At 37.0% G+C, this 20,827-nt stretch overlaps 1 protein-coding gene across 4 annotated transcripts in view; it reads left to right on the plus strand.

Annotated features, from left to right (window-relative positions):
- ANO3 (anoctamin 3) overlaps positions 1-20,827 on the plus strand; it is a 436,084-nt gene that overhangs the window by 237,864 nt on the left and 177,393 nt on the right. For all 4 annotated transcript variants that reach the window (XM_054242186.2, XM_054242187.2, XM_078339269.1 and 1 more), the window contains 2 exons: positions 11,081-11,275; positions 12,635-12,706. In XM_054242186.2, coding sequence (XP_054098161.1) covers positions 11,081-11,275; positions 12,635-12,706 — 267 coding nt within the window. The remainder of the gene's footprint in view (positions 1-11,080; positions 11,276-12,634; positions 12,707-20,827) is intronic.

Here is a 20,827-nt window from a genome sequence, read left to right on the forward strand (position 1 = left end):
AGGGCCCAGGGCATGCTAAGAGCATTTTACTCTTAGTCCAACATCTTTACCATCAGCTATCACCATTTTCTGTCTGTGTACCTCCCCTTTTCTCCCTGACCCCACCAAAAAAATACATATATTTTTACTTGTATGTTTTGCTAGAGTAGCAGGCTATTCTCAACCAGGGCTCAGAAATAGAAAGCTGACACGGAGAAATCCTGTCTCTACTGAAAATTAAAAAGATTAGCCAGGCATGGTGGCATGCATCTGTGGTCCCAACTACTCAGGAGGCTTAGGCAGGAGAATCGCTTGAACCTAGAAGGCGAAGGTGGCGGTGAGCCAAGATCGCACCATTGCTCTCCAGCCTAGGCAAGAAGAACGAAATTCCGTCTCAAAAAAACAAACAAACAAAAAACAGAAAGCTGATCACTTAATATTCTACATCAGTGTTTCTTAAATAAAAAGAAAGTATTAGACCACATTACAAATGATTCATTGGCATATAAACTTACTAGGAGAGGTAGATCCTCTGCTATTTCTTGAACCTACTACGGAAAACATCAGTCAGTTTATGACTGGGGGAACTGTATGGTGTTTCAGTAGTATTTCAGTGAACCCTGGGGAATTACTCTTCAAAATAGTATTTTCTTTACTTGTCATTAACAGTTCAAGAAAACTGAGAGACTGAGTTCTTTTCTTCCAGTCAATTCTTCCTTTCTCCCCTTTATAGTTCACATTTTATCTGCACACTGATAATTAATGTAAAAATAAATAAATACATATTTATATAAAGCAAAAGATAAAATCCCCACTCCTAGGTTTATCTGATTTTCATCTGTTCAACAATGTCTTATTTCAGTAGAACTTATTTCAAACATTCCTCTGTTACTTCCTTTTCAGCATTCCCATTTGCCTCAAAGGGCATGCACTTTGGTATCTCTGGTTGATTTTTGTTTTCATTTATGAGTTTGAAGAGTTTTTAGGCACTTCAGTTTACTCATAAAGTAACCACAAAATTATATAGCTAAAAATAATTGAAGCAAATATGAGTGAAAAAAAATTTTTATTTTATGGTAAATATAATTACCGAAATTGCACACCATTTTATTTTTATTCCTGCTTACACTTATGATGACCCTTATAATAGTCTGTCTCAAAAGTGAAATTAAGTAACTGCAAACAAAAGTTTCATTAATTGAATGCATCTGCAGTATCTTTTTCACCTTTCAACTATTTCATTCAAAATTTGCTTTAATATAGAGAATTGGCATAAAAGGAGGGTGGTGGAAGTGAATGTATCTGCAGTTATATTCACTCTGTGTTTTATCCTCAGTTGCTGTGGTCTTTGCTAAGTGTTTAATTTATTCAGCGTCTGTGAACTTTGGAGTAAATGGATGGTGTTTTAGGAGTTTTCAAACTAGTTAATGGATACATAATTTGGGGGCTTTAGAAGTAGAAAAAGCTTGCAATATAAATTCTCTCTCTACTTCTTTATCTCTGTGATTCGTTACTTTTCCTATGTAGTCTTAGTTTCCCCACAACTGTTAGAAGTTCCAAAATCTGCCTTTTAATATTGATGTAATATTAAATGAACCACACACTTATTACATATGATACATAGTGAATAAAATACTGTGTGTCTGTCTGTCTGTGCGTGTGTGCACTCAGTTCCTGTAAATCAATGAGAAAAGTCTAACAACACAGCTATAATATAACTTAGTCACTTAAACATTATAACTAGCTAGGAAATACATGAAAACATGCTCACGTGCTGTAAAATGGAATTTAAGATGATGAAACTTTTGTTGTTGGCTTTTTATTTTGTCTGCAATTAACACAGTTATAATATCTAGAGTTGGCCAAGGCATAAGGAAATGGATCCCATCTTATGCTATTCATGCAAGTGTGAAAAGATAAAACGATAAAACTTTAGGGAGGGTAGTTTGGCATTATTAGTCCAAATGATAAATATTTCTGTCCTCTAACTCAGTACTTGTATATCAAAGCATTTCCTTGCAGAGAAACACTCAAGATTTGCAAAAAATCAAAAAGCACATATACGAATGTTTATAGCAGTATATTTTAAGGATAATTATTGAAAAATATCTCGGCCTCCCAAAATGCTGGGATTATAGGCATGAGCCATTGCATTCCACCTGTAATTCTTGATGTAGAGATCTTTCACCTCCCTGGTTAGCTGTATACATAGGTATTTTTTGTGTGGCAATCATGAAAGGGATTGTGTTTTTCTCAATAGCTCTCAGCTTGGCTGGTGTTGGTGTATAGGAATGTTAGTATGTATATTTTATATCCTGAAACTTTGCTAAAATTGTTTATCAGCTCTAGGAGCTTTTGGGCTGAAACTATGGAGTTTTCTAGATATAGAATCATGTCATTAGCAAACAGGGATAGTTCAACTCCCTCTCTTCCTATTTCAATTCCCTTCATTTCTTTCTCTAGCATGATTGTTTTGGCCAGGACTTCCAATACAATGTTGAGTAGGAGTAGTGAGGGAGAACATCCTTGTCTTGTGCCTGTTTTCAAGGGGAATACTTTCAGCTTTTGCCAATTCATGACTCTTACTATTTTGAAGTATATTCCTTCAGTGCCTAGTTTGTTGGGAGTTTTTACCATGAAGGAATACTGAATTATATTAAAAGCCTTTTCTACATTTATTAAGATAATTAAAAAATCATTCAACTTTTGTCTTTAGTTCTATTTATGTAACGAATGTTATTTATTGATTTGCATGTTCAACCAAACTTGCGTCCCATAGATAAAACCTACTTAATCATTGTAGGCTAGCTTTCTGATGTGCAGCTAGATTCAGTTTGCAGGGATTTTGTGGAGGATTTTTGCATCAGTGTTCATCAAGGATATTGGCCTGAAATTATCTTTTTTGTTATGCCTCCACCAGGTTTCGGTATTAGGATGATGTTGGCCTCACAGAATGAGTTGGGGAGAAGTCCTTCCTCCTCAATTTTTTGATGGTGTCAGTAGGAATGCTATTAGCTCTTCTTTATACATCTGGTATAATATGGTTGTGAATCCATCTGATTCTATGGGGTTTTTTTTGGTTGTTAGGTTATTTATTATTGACTCAATTTATAGTATTGGTCTATTCAAGGAATCAATTGATCTGTTGATGCAGGTTGGTTCAGGGAATCAATCCCTTCTTGGTTCAGTCTTGGGAGGGTGTATGTGTCCCCTCTTGTTCATCTCTTCTAGGTTTTCTAGTTTGTGTTCCTAGAGGTGTTCATTAGTCTCTGATACTTACTTGTATTTCTTTGGAGTTAGCGTTTCTGTGTAACATTCCCTCTCTCGTTTCTGATTGTGTTTATATGAAACTTCTCTCTTTTCTTCTTTATTAGTCTAGCTATTGGCCTATGCATATTATTATTTTTTTCAAAAAACAAACTCCTGGATTTGTTGATGTTTTGAATGGTTATGTCTTGATCTTCAGTTTACTTCCAGTTTTATTTCCTGTCTCCTGCTAGCTCTGGGGTTGGTTAACTGTTGCTTCTGTAGTTCTTCTAGTTGCAATGTTAGGTTGTTAATTTGGGATCTTTTTAACGTATTGATATGGGCATTTAGTGCTATACATTTCTCTTCTAACACTGCCTTAGCTGTGTCCCAGATATTCTGATATGTTGTATCTTTGTTCTCAACAGTTTCAAATAACTTCTTGATTTCTGCCTTAATTTCATTTACCCAAAAGTCATTCAGGAAAATGGTTGTTTCATTTTCATGTACTTGCATGATTCTGATAAATTTTTTTAGTTTTGATTTTTATTTTTATTGTGCTGTGATCCAAGAGTATGTTTGGTATGATTTTGGCTCTTTTGCATTTGCTGAGGGTTGTTTTATGTCAGTCAGGTGGTCAGTTTTAAAGTATGTGCCATGCAGTGATGAGAAGAATGCATATTCTATTGTTTTGGGGTAGAGAGTTCTGTAGAAATCTGTCAGATCCATTTGTGTCAATGTTCAGGTCCTGAATAACTTTGTTAATTTTCTGCCTTGATGATCTATCTAATACTGTCAGTGTACTATTAAAGTCTCCCACTATTATTGTGTGGGAGTTAAAGTCTTTTTGTAGGTCTCTAAGAACTTGCTTTATAAATCTAGGTGCTCCTATTTTGGTGCATAAATATTTAGGATATTTAGGACTTGTTGAATTGAGTTCTTTACTATTATGTAATGCTGTACTTTATCTTTTTTGATCTGGATATAAAATTCTTGGTTGAAGTGTTTGATTTTTTTCTTTAAGAATGTTGAATACAGGCCCCAATCTCTTCTAGCTTGTAGGGTTTCTGCTGAAAGGTTCACTGTTGGCCTGATGGAGTTCCCTTTGCAGGTAACCTGCCCTTTCTCTCTAGCTACCTTTAACATTCTTTCATTTCAACACTGTAAAAATCTAATGATTATGTTTCTGGAAGATGGTCTTGTGTAGAATCTTTCAGATGTTCCCAGTATTTCCTGCATTTGAGTATTGGTCTCTCTAGCAAGGTTGGGGAGATTTTCATGAACAATATCCTGAAATATGTTTTCCAAGTTGTTTTCTCCTAATCCCTTTCAGGGATGTCAGTGATTCATAGATTTGGCCTCTTGACTAATCCCATGTTTATCAGAGGTTTTGTTCAGTCTTTTTTATTCTTCATTCTTTATTTTTCTCTGTCTTATTTAAATCTTCCTGTTCTGACATTCTTTTCTCAGTTTGGTCTATTCTGCTGTTAATACTTGCAGCTGCATTGTGAAATTCTTCTAGTATGTTTTTCACCTTTACCAGATCAATTAGGTTCTTTTTTACACTGGCTGTTTCACCTGTCAACTCCTGTATCATTTTATTGTGATTCTTAGTTTCCTGGATTCAGTTTTGCCATTCTCCTAAATCCTGAATCCTGATCATCTTTGTTCCTGTTCATATTCTGAATTCTATTTCCATCATTTCAGTCAACTCAATCTGGCTAAGAACGCTTGTTGGAGAACTAGTGTGACTGTTTGGAGAATATCAAACACACTGGCCATTTGAGTTGCTGGAGTTCTTGCATTGGTTCTTTCTCATCTCTGTGTGTGGTTGCTCCTTTAACTGCTAGGCTGCCTCTGATGGAAGTGGTCAGGTCAGTGCAAGGAGGTTGTGCTGAAGCCCCAGGTGAGGCAGTCCTGCTCAGTGAGAAGTGAGGACTGGGATCTGCGTGGAGAACAGTCTGATCACTTTTCCATTAGATGGGGCCTCTGTGCTGAGGGACCAGACCAGCTACTGTTCGCTTGGATTCTCCAGAGCCTGGAGACAGCAAGGCCTAGGGCTGTGAGAGAGCCAAGATGATGGCAACCTTCCCCTTGCACTGGGAGCTGTTTCTCAGGGAGTTGCAGAGCAGCCACTGGCTTGATAGTCTCAGCAGCGGGTGAACCCAGTAAGGAGATACTGGATCAGGGACCCACATAACAACAGTCTGGCCAATTTTCCATAGGGCTGCTACAATATGTTTGGGGGTCTCCTCCAGTCCCTAATCACCTCCAATTTTCTAGTACCTGAAGGCATCAACAGTGAAGGCTGTGAAACAGTAAGATAGTAGCCTGCCCCTCCCTCTGGCAGCTCCATTCTAAGGAGGTATGGACCTGCTGCCAGCCTCAACACACTGGAGGGGATGGCTGGAGACCTTGGTCAGGAGGTCCCACCCAGTGAGGAGGAATAGAATTAGCGACCTGCATTAAAAAGTAGCCTGTCCACTTTTTCATAGAGCAGGGTTGGGGTCCACTCTAGCCTCCAGTTGCCTTGCACTCTCCAAAGCTTGAAGGCAACAGTGGCTAAGACTGAAAGAATGAAGATAACAGTCCTCCCCTCTCTCTGGGAGTTCTGTCTCAGAGAGCTTAGGAACAGTTGCTGGCTGCAAAACACCAGCATGGGTGGTTATAGACCTCTGTTGGGAGACTCCACCCAGTGAAGAGAAACGGGATCCGGGACCTGTATAAAAAAGCAGTCTGGACACTTCTTTGTAGAACTGCTGTACTATTCCAGGGCACAGCTCCAGTCCCTAGTGACCTTGGATTCCCCAGAGCCAGAAGGCATCCACAGCTAAGTCTGCCAAACAGCAAAATTGGCACCCTCCCTCTGGGAGCTTCATCTCAGGGAGGTATAACACTGCTAGCTGTGGCAGGCTGGAGTGGCAAGCCAGTGGGTCTTATCCTACAATGTCCTGTGAAAGAGGGGTCTCAAGACGGTTGCTGCTCAGCCCCCTGGACTCAGCTTCTTTCCTAGGGGTATGTACAAGGGTCAAACTTCTCTCTTTGCTGGAGTTGCAGCCATTTCTGTTGGGAAGCCTGGGTATCAAAAGTTCCTGGGACTCCACGTGTGCCTAAGTGGCTGCTCTGCAAAGACTCCACATAGTTTTGCCTGTCAGAATGATGGCTCTCTTGGAGCGGGTTCACAAGGGGATTTCCTGACTTGAGGGTTGCAAAGGTCTGTGAGAAAAGAATGGGTCCCCAGGGTCACACACTCCCTCACTGCTCTCCTAAGAGTGTGAGGCTCCCCTGGCTCTGTGTCACTCATGGGTGGGTAGTGAGTCAGTCAACCTGCCTTGATTTTCTCCATTCTCCATTGGTCGACTTCTTTTCTTGATGAGTCCCAATGTGTGTACCTGAGTGTTTCAGTTGTAGGTGCTGTATTTACTTACCCCTTCTATTTCTTTCCATGAGAGCAGCGCACAGTAGCTGATTCTAATTGGCTGTCTTGGCCAGCCCCTCCATAGGTAGTTTTTCAACCCACATCTTCCCCCACCCCTCTAGTAGTCTGCCATGTCTATTCTTCCCATGTTTATGTTCATGTATGCTCAATGTTTAGCTCCCACTTATAAGTGAGAACATGCATAAGTCTGATTTAAACACATACACGCAAGTAACTCATGTATAAATATTATTATAAAAATCCTAATAAAATATTGGGAATTAGAATTTAACATATTAAAACAATTAATCAAGACAAAGTGTTCTGTTTTTGATTTCGGGAAATGAAAAGAGGACTAAACTTTAGAAAATTCATTAATGGAATTCAACATATTAGGGTAGCTAAGGAATAAAATTATATAAATTTGAAAAATTCAACACACTACTGAACAAAAAAATAATAAACTGGAAATTGAATAGCACATCTTTAACTTGAAAAAAATATTTGTGCCTCAGTGCTAAAGCAAGCATTTTACTCAATTGTTTAAAATAATCTAATTGATTATTTATAATTTCAATACAATGGGAACGAAACTCACATTTACAATAATCAGAAGAGAGGAGGAGCTAACCAATATGAAAAACTTATATAAAGAAAAGTTTTAAACACCTGACCCAAAGCATAAACTATAAAACAATCATAGAATAGATTTTGTCAAAATTAGGACCTTCTGCTTTTTAAAAGATACTAGTAAGAGAATCAAAATATAGACTACAGACAGAAAAAATTTGCAGGTCACTACTTCCCAAAGTGCTTATAGATTCCATGCAATCCCGAGGCCGGGTGCGGTGGCTCATGCCTATAATCCTAGCACTTTGGGAGGCTGAGGTGGGTGGATCATCTGAGGTCAGGAGTTCAAGACCAGCCTGGCCATCATGATGAAACTACATCTTAAAAAAAAAAAAAAAATTCCATGATATGCCTATAAAAATCATAGCTGCTTGGCTGAGTACAGTGGCTCATGCCTGTAATCTCAGCACTTTGGGAGGCCAAGGCGGGTGCATCACCTGAGGTCAGGAGTTCAAGCCCAGCCTGGCCATCATGGTGAAACACCATCTCTACTAAAAATACCAAAAAAAAAAAAAAAAAAAATTAGTCAGGGCCGGGCACGGTGGCTCATGCCTGTAATTCCAGTACTTTGGGAGGCTGAGGCAGGCAAATTACCTGAGATTTCAGAAGTTCAGGACCAGCCTGATCGACATAGAGAGACACCATCTCTACCAAAAATACAAAATTAGCCTGGAGTGGGGTGCGCCTGTAGTCCCAGCTACTCAGGAGGCTGTGGCAGGGTAATCACTTGAACCCAGGAGGCAGAGATTGCAGTGAGCCGAGATCACACCACTGCATTCTAGCCTGGTGACAGTGAGACTCCATCTCAAAAAAAAAAACACCAAAAAGTAAAAATTACCTGGGCATGGTGGTGGGCACCTGTAACCCCAGCTACTTGAGAGGCCAAGGCAGGAGAATGGCTTGAACCTGAGGGGCAGAAGTTGCAGTAAGCCAAAATTGTGCCACTGCATTCCAGCCTGGCCAACAAGAGCAAAACTCCTTCTCAAAAAAAAAAAAAAAAAAAAAAAATTAATCATAGCTGCCTGTTTTGCAAAAATTGGCAAGTTGATCATTAAATTTATGTAGAAATACAAAAGACTAAGAATAGCCAAAGCAATCTTGAAAAGAGAGAACAAAAGTAAATAACTCATATTTTCTGATTTTAAAACTTACTACAAAGCTACAATACTGAAGACATTGTGGTTTTGGTATAGGAATAGACATGTAGATAGGTGGGTTAGAATTGAGAGTTCATAAATGAACCCATAAATTTATTTGGGTTGATTTTAGACAATGGTGCCAAGACAATTCAATGCCATTTTCAACAACTAGTAGAGGAACAACTGAAAATCCACATAGTAAAGAATAAAGTTGGAACCTACCTGCACACCATGTACAAAATTAGCTACCAGCAGATTATAACCTAAATGTAAGAGCTAAAAGTATAAAACTCTTAGAAGAAAACATGAATAAATCCTTATGACCTTGAATTAGATCATGGTTTCATAGATACAGCACCTAAAGCACAAACAACTAAAGAAAAAGACAGAGAAATTGGATTTCATCCAAATTTAAAGCATTGTGTTTCTAAGAACACAATCATGAAAGTGAAAATACAATCCATACAATGGGAGAAAATAGGCAAAGGCATGGAGGCAAGAAATTAGGTTAGTAGTTTCTGGAGACTGAGCCTAAGAGGGAATGAGGATTGGCTGCTAATAGGTATGAGGTTTCTTTTTGGAGAAGTAGTAAAAACATTTTAAAGTCACATCGAGTGATGCTTACACAACTCTGTGCATATACTAAAAGCAGCTAAATTGTGTAATTAAAGGAGTCAATTTTATGGTATGTGAATTGTATCTCAATAGAGCTTTTTAAAAATGTTTAACTCAAAAAAGTCTGGGACAGATCTGTATGTACTGAGATAGAAAAAATACCTAAGATATAATATGTAATGTGACTAACTATAATTTCATTTTCATTTTTGTAAGAAAACTATTTTTATACATAGTTACATACATGAATACATTGACAAAGACCTATAAACTGATAACATTCACTTCATTTAGAGAAGAGATTGGAACTTATGAATCGAGTAAAACACATTTTTATTTTTTATTCTATTTACTTCAATGATTTAAAGCATTTTAAAATGAGTATTTTGCTTGTGCAGAATACATAAAGATCCCCATGGTAAATAAATAAAGGTACCAACCACAAAGCCTGACATGTAATAAGCACTCCACAATAAAAAGTCTCTTTGTCTTATGTAGTGTAAAGTCCAAACCCAGCACTGGGTGGTGGCGGGGGGTGGGGGGTGGTGGTTTTATTCACTTTATGTAGACAGCATACATATCCAACTTTTCAACTTTTCAACTCAGGTGTCAGTAAGAAACTTTTTAGGGGGTGATTCATGATCAGGCAGCTTTGTACAATTTACCATATGTATTAGTCTATTTTTACATTCATAATGTATTTCTTTATAAACTATCCAGTCTGGGGTAATAACAAACTACCTGAGACTGGATAATTTATAAAGAAAAGTGGTTTATTTGACTCATGTGTCATGATAGAGCTTGCATTCTAGGGAGGTACACAGAAATAAAACAAAATATATAATATGAATGACAGTGGGTGTTAAGCAGAAAATAAGCAAAAGAATAGTGACTTAATAGCTAAATTATTTTTAAATGATGGGAAACAACCTGAAAGTGGTAAATGAAAATGACAGTAATAAAGGAGACAAGAAGAATAGTTTAAGGACAGGAATTTGAATACTGATTTTTAAAGAGGAAGCATGAAGAATAAACTGAGATAGGCAATTAGGGGCAAGAAGGATATCTACCCCACCTCAAGTAAAGTTGATATGATGTTGTGGAAGAGAAAAGCGCCTCCATTGGAGATGGCTGCAAGAGAAGCCATGTCACTGGGGGATTATGGAGCAATGTCAGGTTTGGGTGAAATTATGGAGGAAAATAAGTGATCCACAGAAAAATCTAAGGAGGATATTAAGTGGATTTTCTGAAGTTTTATGTGAGTTCCCAGGACATACTGAAGGAGTCTGCATGGGAGATGTTGGAAATAATAGTGTCCAGAGACACTGGGGTTTAGAGTGCCAAGGGGGAGGATTGGCCTGGGATTGACATAATGGGATGAAGAGGAATGGAGATGGGAAGTGGGGCTATTTTTTGCTGGATCACACAGTGGAGGGGGAATTCTGCTTTTGGAGGCCTTGTTTTGTTGAAGGGCATTTTGACTTCTGGAAGATGAGACTCTGTGCATGAGGGAAGTAGCTCTAACAGTAAGCACAGGGTTGGTATCTTGATCCCTGCCTGCTGCCCAGTTTTTGTCTTATATTATGCTCTCTCTTTGCAGCCTCTAGGTCACTGTTAGGACATTACCTGTGTGTTTAAGGGAGGGAAGGGTCTAGAAAGAAGGGCCCTATTTAGTAATTTGAATGTTTATGTGCTAGGTTTTATTTATCTTGCTACTTGAAAGCAGAAAATGTAAGGTTCATTCAAAGAGTATTTAAATAATTGTTGTCATAATTCCCCAAATTGAACTTAAACATCAGTTTACTTTTTCACAGAACTTTTAAAAGGGTGGTGAAAGCTCAACAGGAAACAGAGATCTTTAGAACTATTTACCAAAAGTCTCTAACACTTTCCCTGACAAAATATAAACAAAACTAACTCAATTATTTATAATATCTAGGTGGTGCTTTTCCATAGTTCATTCCTAAAACAGCCATCACGAGAATTAAAAGTTTTTGTTGACCTCTGCTGATTGTTTTCTTTATTGCTAAAACTCAACATTTTGGATTTGCAGGTATGAATATAAGCAAGAGTGAGATAACAAAAGAAAATTCGTTAAAACCGTCTCGGAGATCCCTGCCTTGCCTCGCCCAGAGCTACACTTACTCAAAGAGCTTGAGCCAGTCTACCTCACTCTTCCAGTCAACGGAGAGTGAATCTCAGGCTCCCACGTCTATCACCTTAATCTCCACTGACAAAGCAGAGCAAGGTGAGCAGCAATTCCTATTTTCTTGTTCAATTTATAAAAACGACATGTTTTCAAAACACTCCTTTCCTTCCATTTTCCGTTTAACCAATTTTATAGAGCTCTTTAGGAAGGAGGCTGGCATAGAAAGGAGACCAGTATACCATGCCATTTGTTGGCCAGATGTATTTTATCCCTTCCTTGACTTGAAAATGGCCAGTCCCATGGAGTCTGGACCTAATATTTGCAGTGGAAGTCCCAGCTACATGAATCACTGGTGCATTTGGCTACTATTTGCATCGCTTTTGTTGATGAGTAACATTCCTGGCAAGAACTTATAACGAGTTTTCAATAGAAAATGTCAGCAATAATAAACTCAGTTTTCTGAAAATAAAGGCTGAAGACTTTACTACTGACAACAAAGCAGTGAAGATTTGGTTGCATAATGATGTAGTTGGACAAGTGTTGGCAACCCAAGGCTGGCATGCAAGGGCTGAAATTTAGAGACATACCAGCTAGATGCCACACAAAGAAACTTTGTGGCTACCCTTAGGCACTCTTACTATTCTGCACACATTTGCTCACTAAGACATATACTATCCCTTTGGAAAACTCCTTAAACAGTTAGGAATTTAAATACAACCAAGCTCCCTGTTGTGAAGCGGATGGAATGTGTTTTTATTTTTTAAACCTTTTGTTACTTTTTCTTATAAGAACGCATTCCCTTATGATTCCATAGGGTTGCTTCTTTCTCTGGATAACTAGAAAATACTAAAATTATTGTTTCAATACTATTGTGAAATCACTACATATTGTAGTTATCTTACAAATATGTCCAGTAAGGAAAGTGGCTAATTGTTAAAGAAGATGAGGGTATTAAAACATAATATAAATGTTTATTTCTCTTATTGGAAGTGAAATTTTTAGGCAGGACGCAGTGACTCACAGCTGTAATCCCAGCACTTTGGGAGGCCAAGGTGGGCAGATCACTTGAGGTCAGGAGTTCAAGACCAGCCTGGCAAGATGGTGAAATCTTGTTTCTACTAAAAATACAAAAGTTAGCCAGTCATGATGGTGCACACCTGTAGTCTCAGCTACTCAGGAGGCTGAGGCACAAGAAGCACTTGAACCCAGGAGGCAGAGGTTGCAGTGAGTGGAAATCGTGCCACTGCACTCTAGCCTGGGCAACAGAGCAAAACTCTGTCTCAGAAAAGAAAAAAAAGAAAGAAAAGAAAAGTGAAATTTTAAATAACCCTAATTTTAACTCCTTAAGTTATAAAATTTCATTATGTTCGGCCATCACTTGCCCATCCATCACTATGGTTATTTTCTGTTGTTATGCTTTTATTTCCCAAAACTATAAAGTATCTTATTTTATTTCAGTTAACACTGAGGAAAATCAAAACGACTCTGTGCTCAAATGTTCTTTTGCTGACCTCAGCGATTTTTGTTTGGGTAAGTTAATATTCAGTATTGATTTACTCCTTTCCCTCTCCGCAAAGGTAAGCTGTATTATTCTAAAAAAACTAGCATTTTGTTAAGAAAAAAAAATTCACGTTTGGTTTTTAACTTAATGGGTGAGTATAATATTCTGAGGTTAAGAAATTATTAAGGAACAGGAATGCAAATACTACAGGAGGATTTATGATGAGCAACAATCACATAATGAAAAATAACAATTTTTGCCATGCTGAAAAAATGCAATTTTTTTAAGAATAAGTACTTACAGACTACTATTTCAAGATCTATAAAATGTTGACACTTAGAATTTAGAATGTTAGTAACACTCATAGATTCTATCCTGACTCATAATTCGTGGATAATATAAATTTTATTTATTTTTCTTATAACAGTGACAAGTTTTCTCAACCTCCTTTTTTGTCTTTTGATGTTATCACATAAGATATGCTTCAGTTGAGCAAGCTTTACATTCAAATCTCTAGCTTGACCATAAACAATTATTTTGAATTGGGTTTTCATTTTCATAAATTAAAGAGAAATGAAATAAAGCCAAATTAATCAAAAAGTGATACTGATGTGCCAACACTTAATTTGCAATGTCAGTGACTTGATGCATAACCTGAAGAAATAAAGCCCTGAGTTTTCAGTAGCCGATACGTTGGTGGCCAGGCTACAGTGCCTACCCTGTAGGAGTTCTCAACTCTGGTTATGCATTCGAATCTCCAGAGGGCTTTTTAATACTTCCTGTACCACAGTTTCAGAAAAATCAGTTATAATTGGTTTGGGGAATGAAATTCGTGTCCATAGTTTTAACAACCTGCCAGTAAGTATTTAGTTGTGGCCAGGATAAAGAATTTCTGGCTTAAAAACTGTATCTTGATTTTTCTCTGCAGGCATTAAGTCACTTTTTATAACTTTTAAAACTATGAATTTTGCTATTTGTAGTAGCATTCTGAATGACTGAAAATTAGCCACGTTTCTTATATTTATTATATTTTTGTTGTTATATGTGTGGCACAGAAACAGTGCTGGCTTATTAAGTTTTTTTAATTAAAGAAAGCCAGCGACCAGCAGGTTCATTTCATATACAGGATCAAAAAGAGCATCTCATCAGAAAAAAATCACTCAGATACAAAAGTCTTTCCTGTAGTAATTAATTCTGAAGATTACTACTAGTTGAGTATTTTTATCCAAAATTCTTGAGACCAGAAGTATTTCAGACTTTAGGATTTTTTTTGAATTTTAGAATATTTGTATTATACACTTAACTCTCTGAACATCCCAAATCTGAAAATCTGAAATCTGAAGTGCTCCAGCGAGCATTTCCATTGAGTGTCATTTCAACACTCAAAAAGTTTCAGATTTTGGAGCATTTAAGATTTGGGATGATCAACCCATATTATCCATTTTTTTCTAATTTAAAAAATAAAAACAAACCTGAAGTTTTTCTTGTCCAAAATATCCATACAGGAGGGAAAGTTTGCAAAGCACCCTTCACTAACCTGTCCTCCAAATGAGTACCAATGTATAGTTTAACAATCACGCTGGTTATGAAAATCTTCCATTTAATTCCATGCATTTTGTTTTTGACCACTTGCCATTCCAAATATTGCAAAGCACTTCTCTGAATGCTTAACATAATTGGATGCTCTTAACTTTATAATTCTTTTCTTATCACTTTTGTGTGTGTCAGTTATTAGTTCCAGCTGACCTGTATTTATATCTCTCCAGGCATTGTATCTCATATTCAGTATTTTGGCATCCCCTAGCATCAATCTGTCATTTATTCAAGTTGGAAAAACATCACAGCTAAAATACATACACATGATGAGGTATTCGCCTTTATAAAAAAGGTGAGGTACAATCTCCAGTTAACTGTGTAGTATAACAAAGCATTTCAGGAGTCCATATGGATGTAACACCTGGCTGGGTGATGCTGTTTTAGAGTTAGGTGCATATCTATAATATGAATGTTTTTATTTTATTTATTGTTTTGAGATAGTGTCTTGCTCTGTCACCCAGGCTGGAGTACAGTGGTGTGATCTCAGCTCATTGCAGCCTCCACCTGCTGGGTTCAAATGATGCTCCTGCCTCAGCCTCCTGAGTAGCTGGGACTACAGGCATGTGTCACCACACCTGGCTAATTTTTGTATTTTTAGTAGAGACAGGGTTTCACTAGGCTGACTAGGCTAGTCTTATACTCCTCATTTCAGGCAATTTGCCTCCTTGGCCTTCCAGAGTGCTGGGATTACAGGTGTGAGCCACTGCGCCCAGCCAAATATGAATGTTTTAAATGCCTTTGAAAAGAAATCAAGCAAAGTAATGTCAAATATACCAAGAATACAATCAAATAAAGGCATAAGTAAACATTTTGGCAATACATGTTCTCTTTTAAATGCAAAGCAGTTAAATTCTCTAAGTTTGCCTTTAGCGTGCAGGGTACCAGCTTCTGGCATTGGGCTGATTATTGCATGGGAATTTCTAAGTAACAACAGGTTTTGATACCTGACTAATGCATCTTATTAATAACTTTTCATTTTTACAGTTAACTACTTGAGCTGCTCCATGAGAATATTAATGCTGAGGTAGACTTAACTGCATGTGGTCAGGGTTTCACTGAGGATTGATACTTCTCATTATTCCAAATGAGAACCATGAAGGAAAAAATATTCATGGCTTTCTTGATTCAGAGAAGGATATTTCTACTAAGGTTCCATAACAGGATAGGTATATATTATGAAAGAAATGTTATTTTTCCAGCCAGCCATTGGTCAAATCTTTATTCTCATATCCACTAGCTGTAGTATATTACTTAACCTCTCTAATCTTTAGTGATTTTACTAGTAAATTGGGATCAATGATCTATTCTTTGTAGGACTTGAAGTAAATCAAAAGGAATAACTTCATCATAGCTCCTAGCACATCATGGTGGTTTAGCAAAAATTTGTTCACTGCTTTATTCAGTCACTCACTAAGCTTATCTTTCATACCAAATTCTGCTGGGCCCAGAGATATCTACACTGAACAGCTGTTTCTGTGATCATCAAAAGTGATTTTAGGCTGGGTGTAATGGCTCCCGACTGTAATACCAGTGCTTTGGGAGGCTGAGGCAGGAGGATTGCTTGAGCACAGGAGTTTAAGACCAGCATGAGCAAAGTGGTGATACCCTGTTTCTACAAAAAGAAAAAAATTATCCACGCATGGTGGTACATGACTGTAGTCTCAGCTACTTGGGGGCTGATATGGGAGTATCACTTGAGCACAGGAGTTCGAGGTTACAGTGAGCTATGATCACACCTTTGCACTCCAGCCTGGGCAACAGAGTGAGACTCTGCCTCAAAAAAAAAAAAAAAAGTGGGGAGGATTCTTATGGCATAATGGATAAACAATAATTTACTGAACTCTTTCTTATTATACAACACCTTATCTGCCTTACCTCACTTAATTCTCATAGCAACCCTTTGAGTTAGGTACTATTAGCAGCCTTTTTTTTTCTTTTTTCTTTTTTTTTAATTGCATTTTAGGTTTTGGGGTACATGTGCAGAACATGCAAGATAGTTGCATAGGTACACACATGGCAGTGTGATTTGCTTTAGCAGCCCTTTTTTACAGATGAGGAAACTTATTCATCAAGAGAAAATAATTTGCCAAATGTCACATAGCTGGTCAATGGAGAAATGAGATTTCAACCCAGGAAGCCTTGATCCCTAGCCTTCTCTTCCAATCACCACAGTGAGCACAAAGGCCTTCAGGTAAAAAGTGGGTTAGTGTTTTCCAAAGACACTAGTTCTGTAAGACGTTAATAAGTTTTAGGCAGAAAATACAAGGTGAGGATAAAGTTCCATGTTAGACTATATTTGGGTAATGATTAAAAAGCTAATTTGGTTGGAAAGTTTTGATTTTTTTTGTTTATTTTTTAATTGACATCCTATAGCCTTGAATTCTACTTTTCATAAAGCAGCTCACAAAGCCAGAGCAGCATTCCATATACCCCCACTCGCTCACAAACTTATTCTAGAAAGTGCTGATCCATGTAGCAGTGAATCTGAAATCCTTGTGTGGCAGTAATCTTATTTGCTAATCTTGGAAGCCCCCCTATCATTGCCTATTTTTTTTTCTTCTCAGTATGCTAGAAAATGGCAAGGACACAGCAATCCCCATTAACAAGTGCCTGATGCTTGATTCTTTCCATGCCCCTACTGCTATAAACTCAGGTAACTTAGAACTGAAATATTTAGGGCTCATTAAGATCAGCATAATTTCAGTTCAACCAACCCAAACACACATCTATCTAATCTTGTTATGAAATCAACATTTTGCTAATATTATAAAATGACTTCCTCAGGAATGTGTTCATATTAGTTTTGAAGCATTTATTTGCTTTCTACAAGCATAATAGTTTAGCTCAGTGGAATACTTATTGGTCTATTTATTTAAATAATTATAGTCAAAGGCATTCATGGTGATTTTGCTTTCATTCTGTAACAGTAGGTAATATCCACTAATTCCCATTATTTTTTCCTACTAGCATTTTATTTGAAGATGGCATAAGAAATAACTTTCTTCTAATGTTCCTAACCTAATTAAGATTGCAGAAATGAGGGAATTACACTGAAGGAACATATTTTTCAGTTGTGACAGCCTCACAGTCACTGTAAATCTTGTCAATTGTTTATTGAACACATAAGGTCGTCAGACCTCAATTTTCAAAATATATTCAAAATCTGACTGCTTCTCACCACATTAACTGCTATACCTGGGTCTGTCTGCTGCCTTCTCTTGGTAAACTGGTATAATAACTCCCTAACAGATCTCCCTGTGCAAAATTTTGCCTCCTTATAAACAATTTTCCACACGGGAGTCACAGAAAGCTTTAATGAAAGGAAGATTAAATCCCATCATTTCTGTGCTCCCATCTCTCTAGGGTTTCCCATTACATTTAAAATATAAACTTACTCTGGTATTTGGAGACCTTACAAAATCCGGGTCTGGTCTCTCTAGGGCATTTCCTAATGCTTCCTTTTTCTCACAAGCTGCATATAGCTCAGCTGTCTTGTGTTCCTTGTTCACAATAAATATATGCTTATCCTAGGGCCCTACACTGGAATAAGCCAGGTTCACATCAGACTTCCTTTCTGTCTCCTAACCTTGATGGATTTTTCTTCATAATACTTATTATCTGAAGTTATTTACTTAGGTTATTCACCCCAATTTTGTGTTTCCATAAGACAGAAACTTTGTCAATCTGCCACCTTTAGCCCCAGAATCAAGAATAATACCTGACCCACAGTAGATGCATAAAGAATAATTTTAGGATTAGGACAGACAAATGGATGAAAGAGCATTCTTTGTTTTTCTCTTTCTCTCTCTCTCTCACACACATACACACACACACACACACATGCACGCACACACACACCCCTACCTCTTTGGAGAGTCTGCTGTAGAATCCACCCATTTTTTATTGCTCTCTGTGATATCGTTTATCACTATGAGTTTTCTCACTTGTTGTGAATTAGTGCTTTGTTAATTTTCTCACTGAGGACCTAATCTAAATATTATCCTATTTTGTATTTAAATTGGGTTGATAGACTTTCATGCAAAGTATTTAAATTTTGAGACGGAGTTTTGCTCTTGTTATCCAGGCTGGATTGCAGTGGCACAATCTCAGCTCACTGCAACCTCCACCTTTCGGTTTAAGTGATTTTCTGATCTCAGGCTACCAAGTAGCTGGGATCACAGGCATGCACCACCACACCTGGCTAATTTTTTGTATTTTTTGTAGAGACAAGGTTTCACCATGTTGAGCAGGCTTGTCTCAAACTCCTGATCTCAGGTGATCCAAAGTGCTGGGATTACAGGCATGAGCCACCGCACCTGGCTGTGAAATTGCCTTTCTAACATCACTGTTAACTGATGTCCTCCCCAATAGTTATTTAGATGCTACTTCCTTTCTATTATAGCACTTTGGATGACTGTACACTAGATAATAATAATTGTGATTTATGTCTGTCTTATTCATATTGCTTGGTACCAGCTATCTACTCAATGACATGGGTGGATGGATGAGGACTAGAAGAGTGCAGGGAAAGATGGTGAGTGTATAGCATACTGATATAATGGAAAGCAGTTTATCTGCAGGATTTGCTTCCCTGTGGTGTTCACTGAGCACAGCTCTGTCAGTACCCTCATTGCTACGGTCGAACAGTAGTACTTTAGAACTAGGGAGAAGTAGGCAACAAAGGAACTCCAAAGAATAAGTCATTGTCCTTGTTATTATTGTGTCCTAACCACACAGCAAGCTGTGTGTGGAACATATATGAATTTATTCTTCACAGAAATCTTCCGTAAGTAATTTTAAAAATAATGAAATTTGTTGATGGTCAAAAGGTCCAGCTTCAGGTATCAACTCTGTTACTTACTACTTGGGTACACACCATCTTTGCCTCAGTTTTCTGATTTGTGAAATGGAGATATCAATATTAATTTCTTCTTATACTATAAACAGGGATTGAGCAGAATTGTAGTGAAAGCTTTTGTGAGACTCAAGTTAGAGACTATTTATCAGAGATGACATATAAATTATAAATTATGAAAATAACCTTAGGTCATTATCATCATGTACTCTGTATTATCACCTATTCTGATAATCCTGAAGCAAGCCATTATTAGCATGGTATGGAAAGTTTGTACAGTTGCAAGTAGTGAAGGCCAACTAATAATCTACTCACACGTTTAAAATTCTCAAGGAAGTACAGTATCTATTTTCAGATGCTGAAAAATGAAAGGTAGGCTTTAAAATGAAAGGTAAGACTTTTTTGGTAGCCCTAAATTACTCTTTTTTTTTAGTTGTCTCAGTACTAAAATTGAGTTAACAAAATGAAGCTAACAAAAGGAAGAAAATATATATTTATCTAATACCCTATGTGTTTGAGTAACTGTGCATAGATTCTTACATTTAATCCTTGGATCTATTCTATGGGGATATTTTATTATCCTAAAGTCTAAGGTTAAAAAACTATAACTGACCCACTGCCACCCAGCTAACAAATGATAAAACTAGGATTTTAATTTGGATTTGTTGAAACCAATATTGAATCCCTTTCCGTATATAAACCTTTGTGCTTCAACATATGAAGCAATTTTCTTGAGCTTTGAGACCCCATTTTTTTAACGAATGTATGCCTTCCTGCAATTCTGCTACTAGAGAAGAGCAAGAGTTCTATTTGTCATAGTCAGAATTACCCTGTTACCACCTGTTCCAGAAGCTGCTGTGTTTTCATTTATTGAAAATCTGTTTTTCTTAATCTCTGATCTTCTTAGATTTTAAGACACTACCAATTATAAGAAGCATCATCAAATTATTAAGAGCTTTCAGGAAACATAGGTTACTACCATGACTTCAGAAATGCTAAAATGTGGGAGAAAGTCATCTTAAAAAGAAGAAACATTATATAATATTTGGTATTGTAATTTGGTGCTATTGCTTAAACATTTTTTAAAAATGAAACTTAATTGTTGTTCTGTGCATGTGTGAAATAAATGTCTCATGATCATATGTGGAAAATTTCATAAAAATGAGGATCTAGCCTTTGGTAAGAACCAAAACACAATTAGTAGGTTTCATTTGTGTTTCAGAATATCTCACTGATGGGAGAATAATTAGCTTCATTAACCAAAGTGCAATATGGTTCTCTACATTGTTGCTCTCAGATGTTGACTGACACTAATACTAACTCTAAAAAGCTTTTTAAATTCTGCCTTTGTGATACAAATAACTCCTGGCAAGAATAACAAAAAAAAAAAAAAACCTGTGAGGGAGAGAGGACTACCAATACCCAGTTAAAATAGATAACACATTTTATATTTTGTTCATACTATAGTTTTTCACTGTTTATCCTTATATTTATATGGTTTTACAAAGTTACATTCAGAAGGAAAATTATATTTAAAGTGAAATGTGTGAGAATAGCCTAAAATAGCTTTTTAACTTAAGATTAAATTTTAATCATTTCTGTAGATTGTCAGTCTTAAAATTAGCAATTTAATGGATGCAAAATATTCCCACATATAAACATACCATTTATTTATCAGTTAATTTAACAATTTACTAAA

This window comes from Callithrix jacchus, chromosome 10, assembly GCF_049354715.1.
Source record: "Callithrix jacchus isolate 240 chromosome 10, calJac240_pri, whole genome shotgun sequence".
NCBI lineage: Eukaryota > Metazoa > Chordata > Mammalia > Primates > Cebidae > Callithrix > Callithrix jacchus.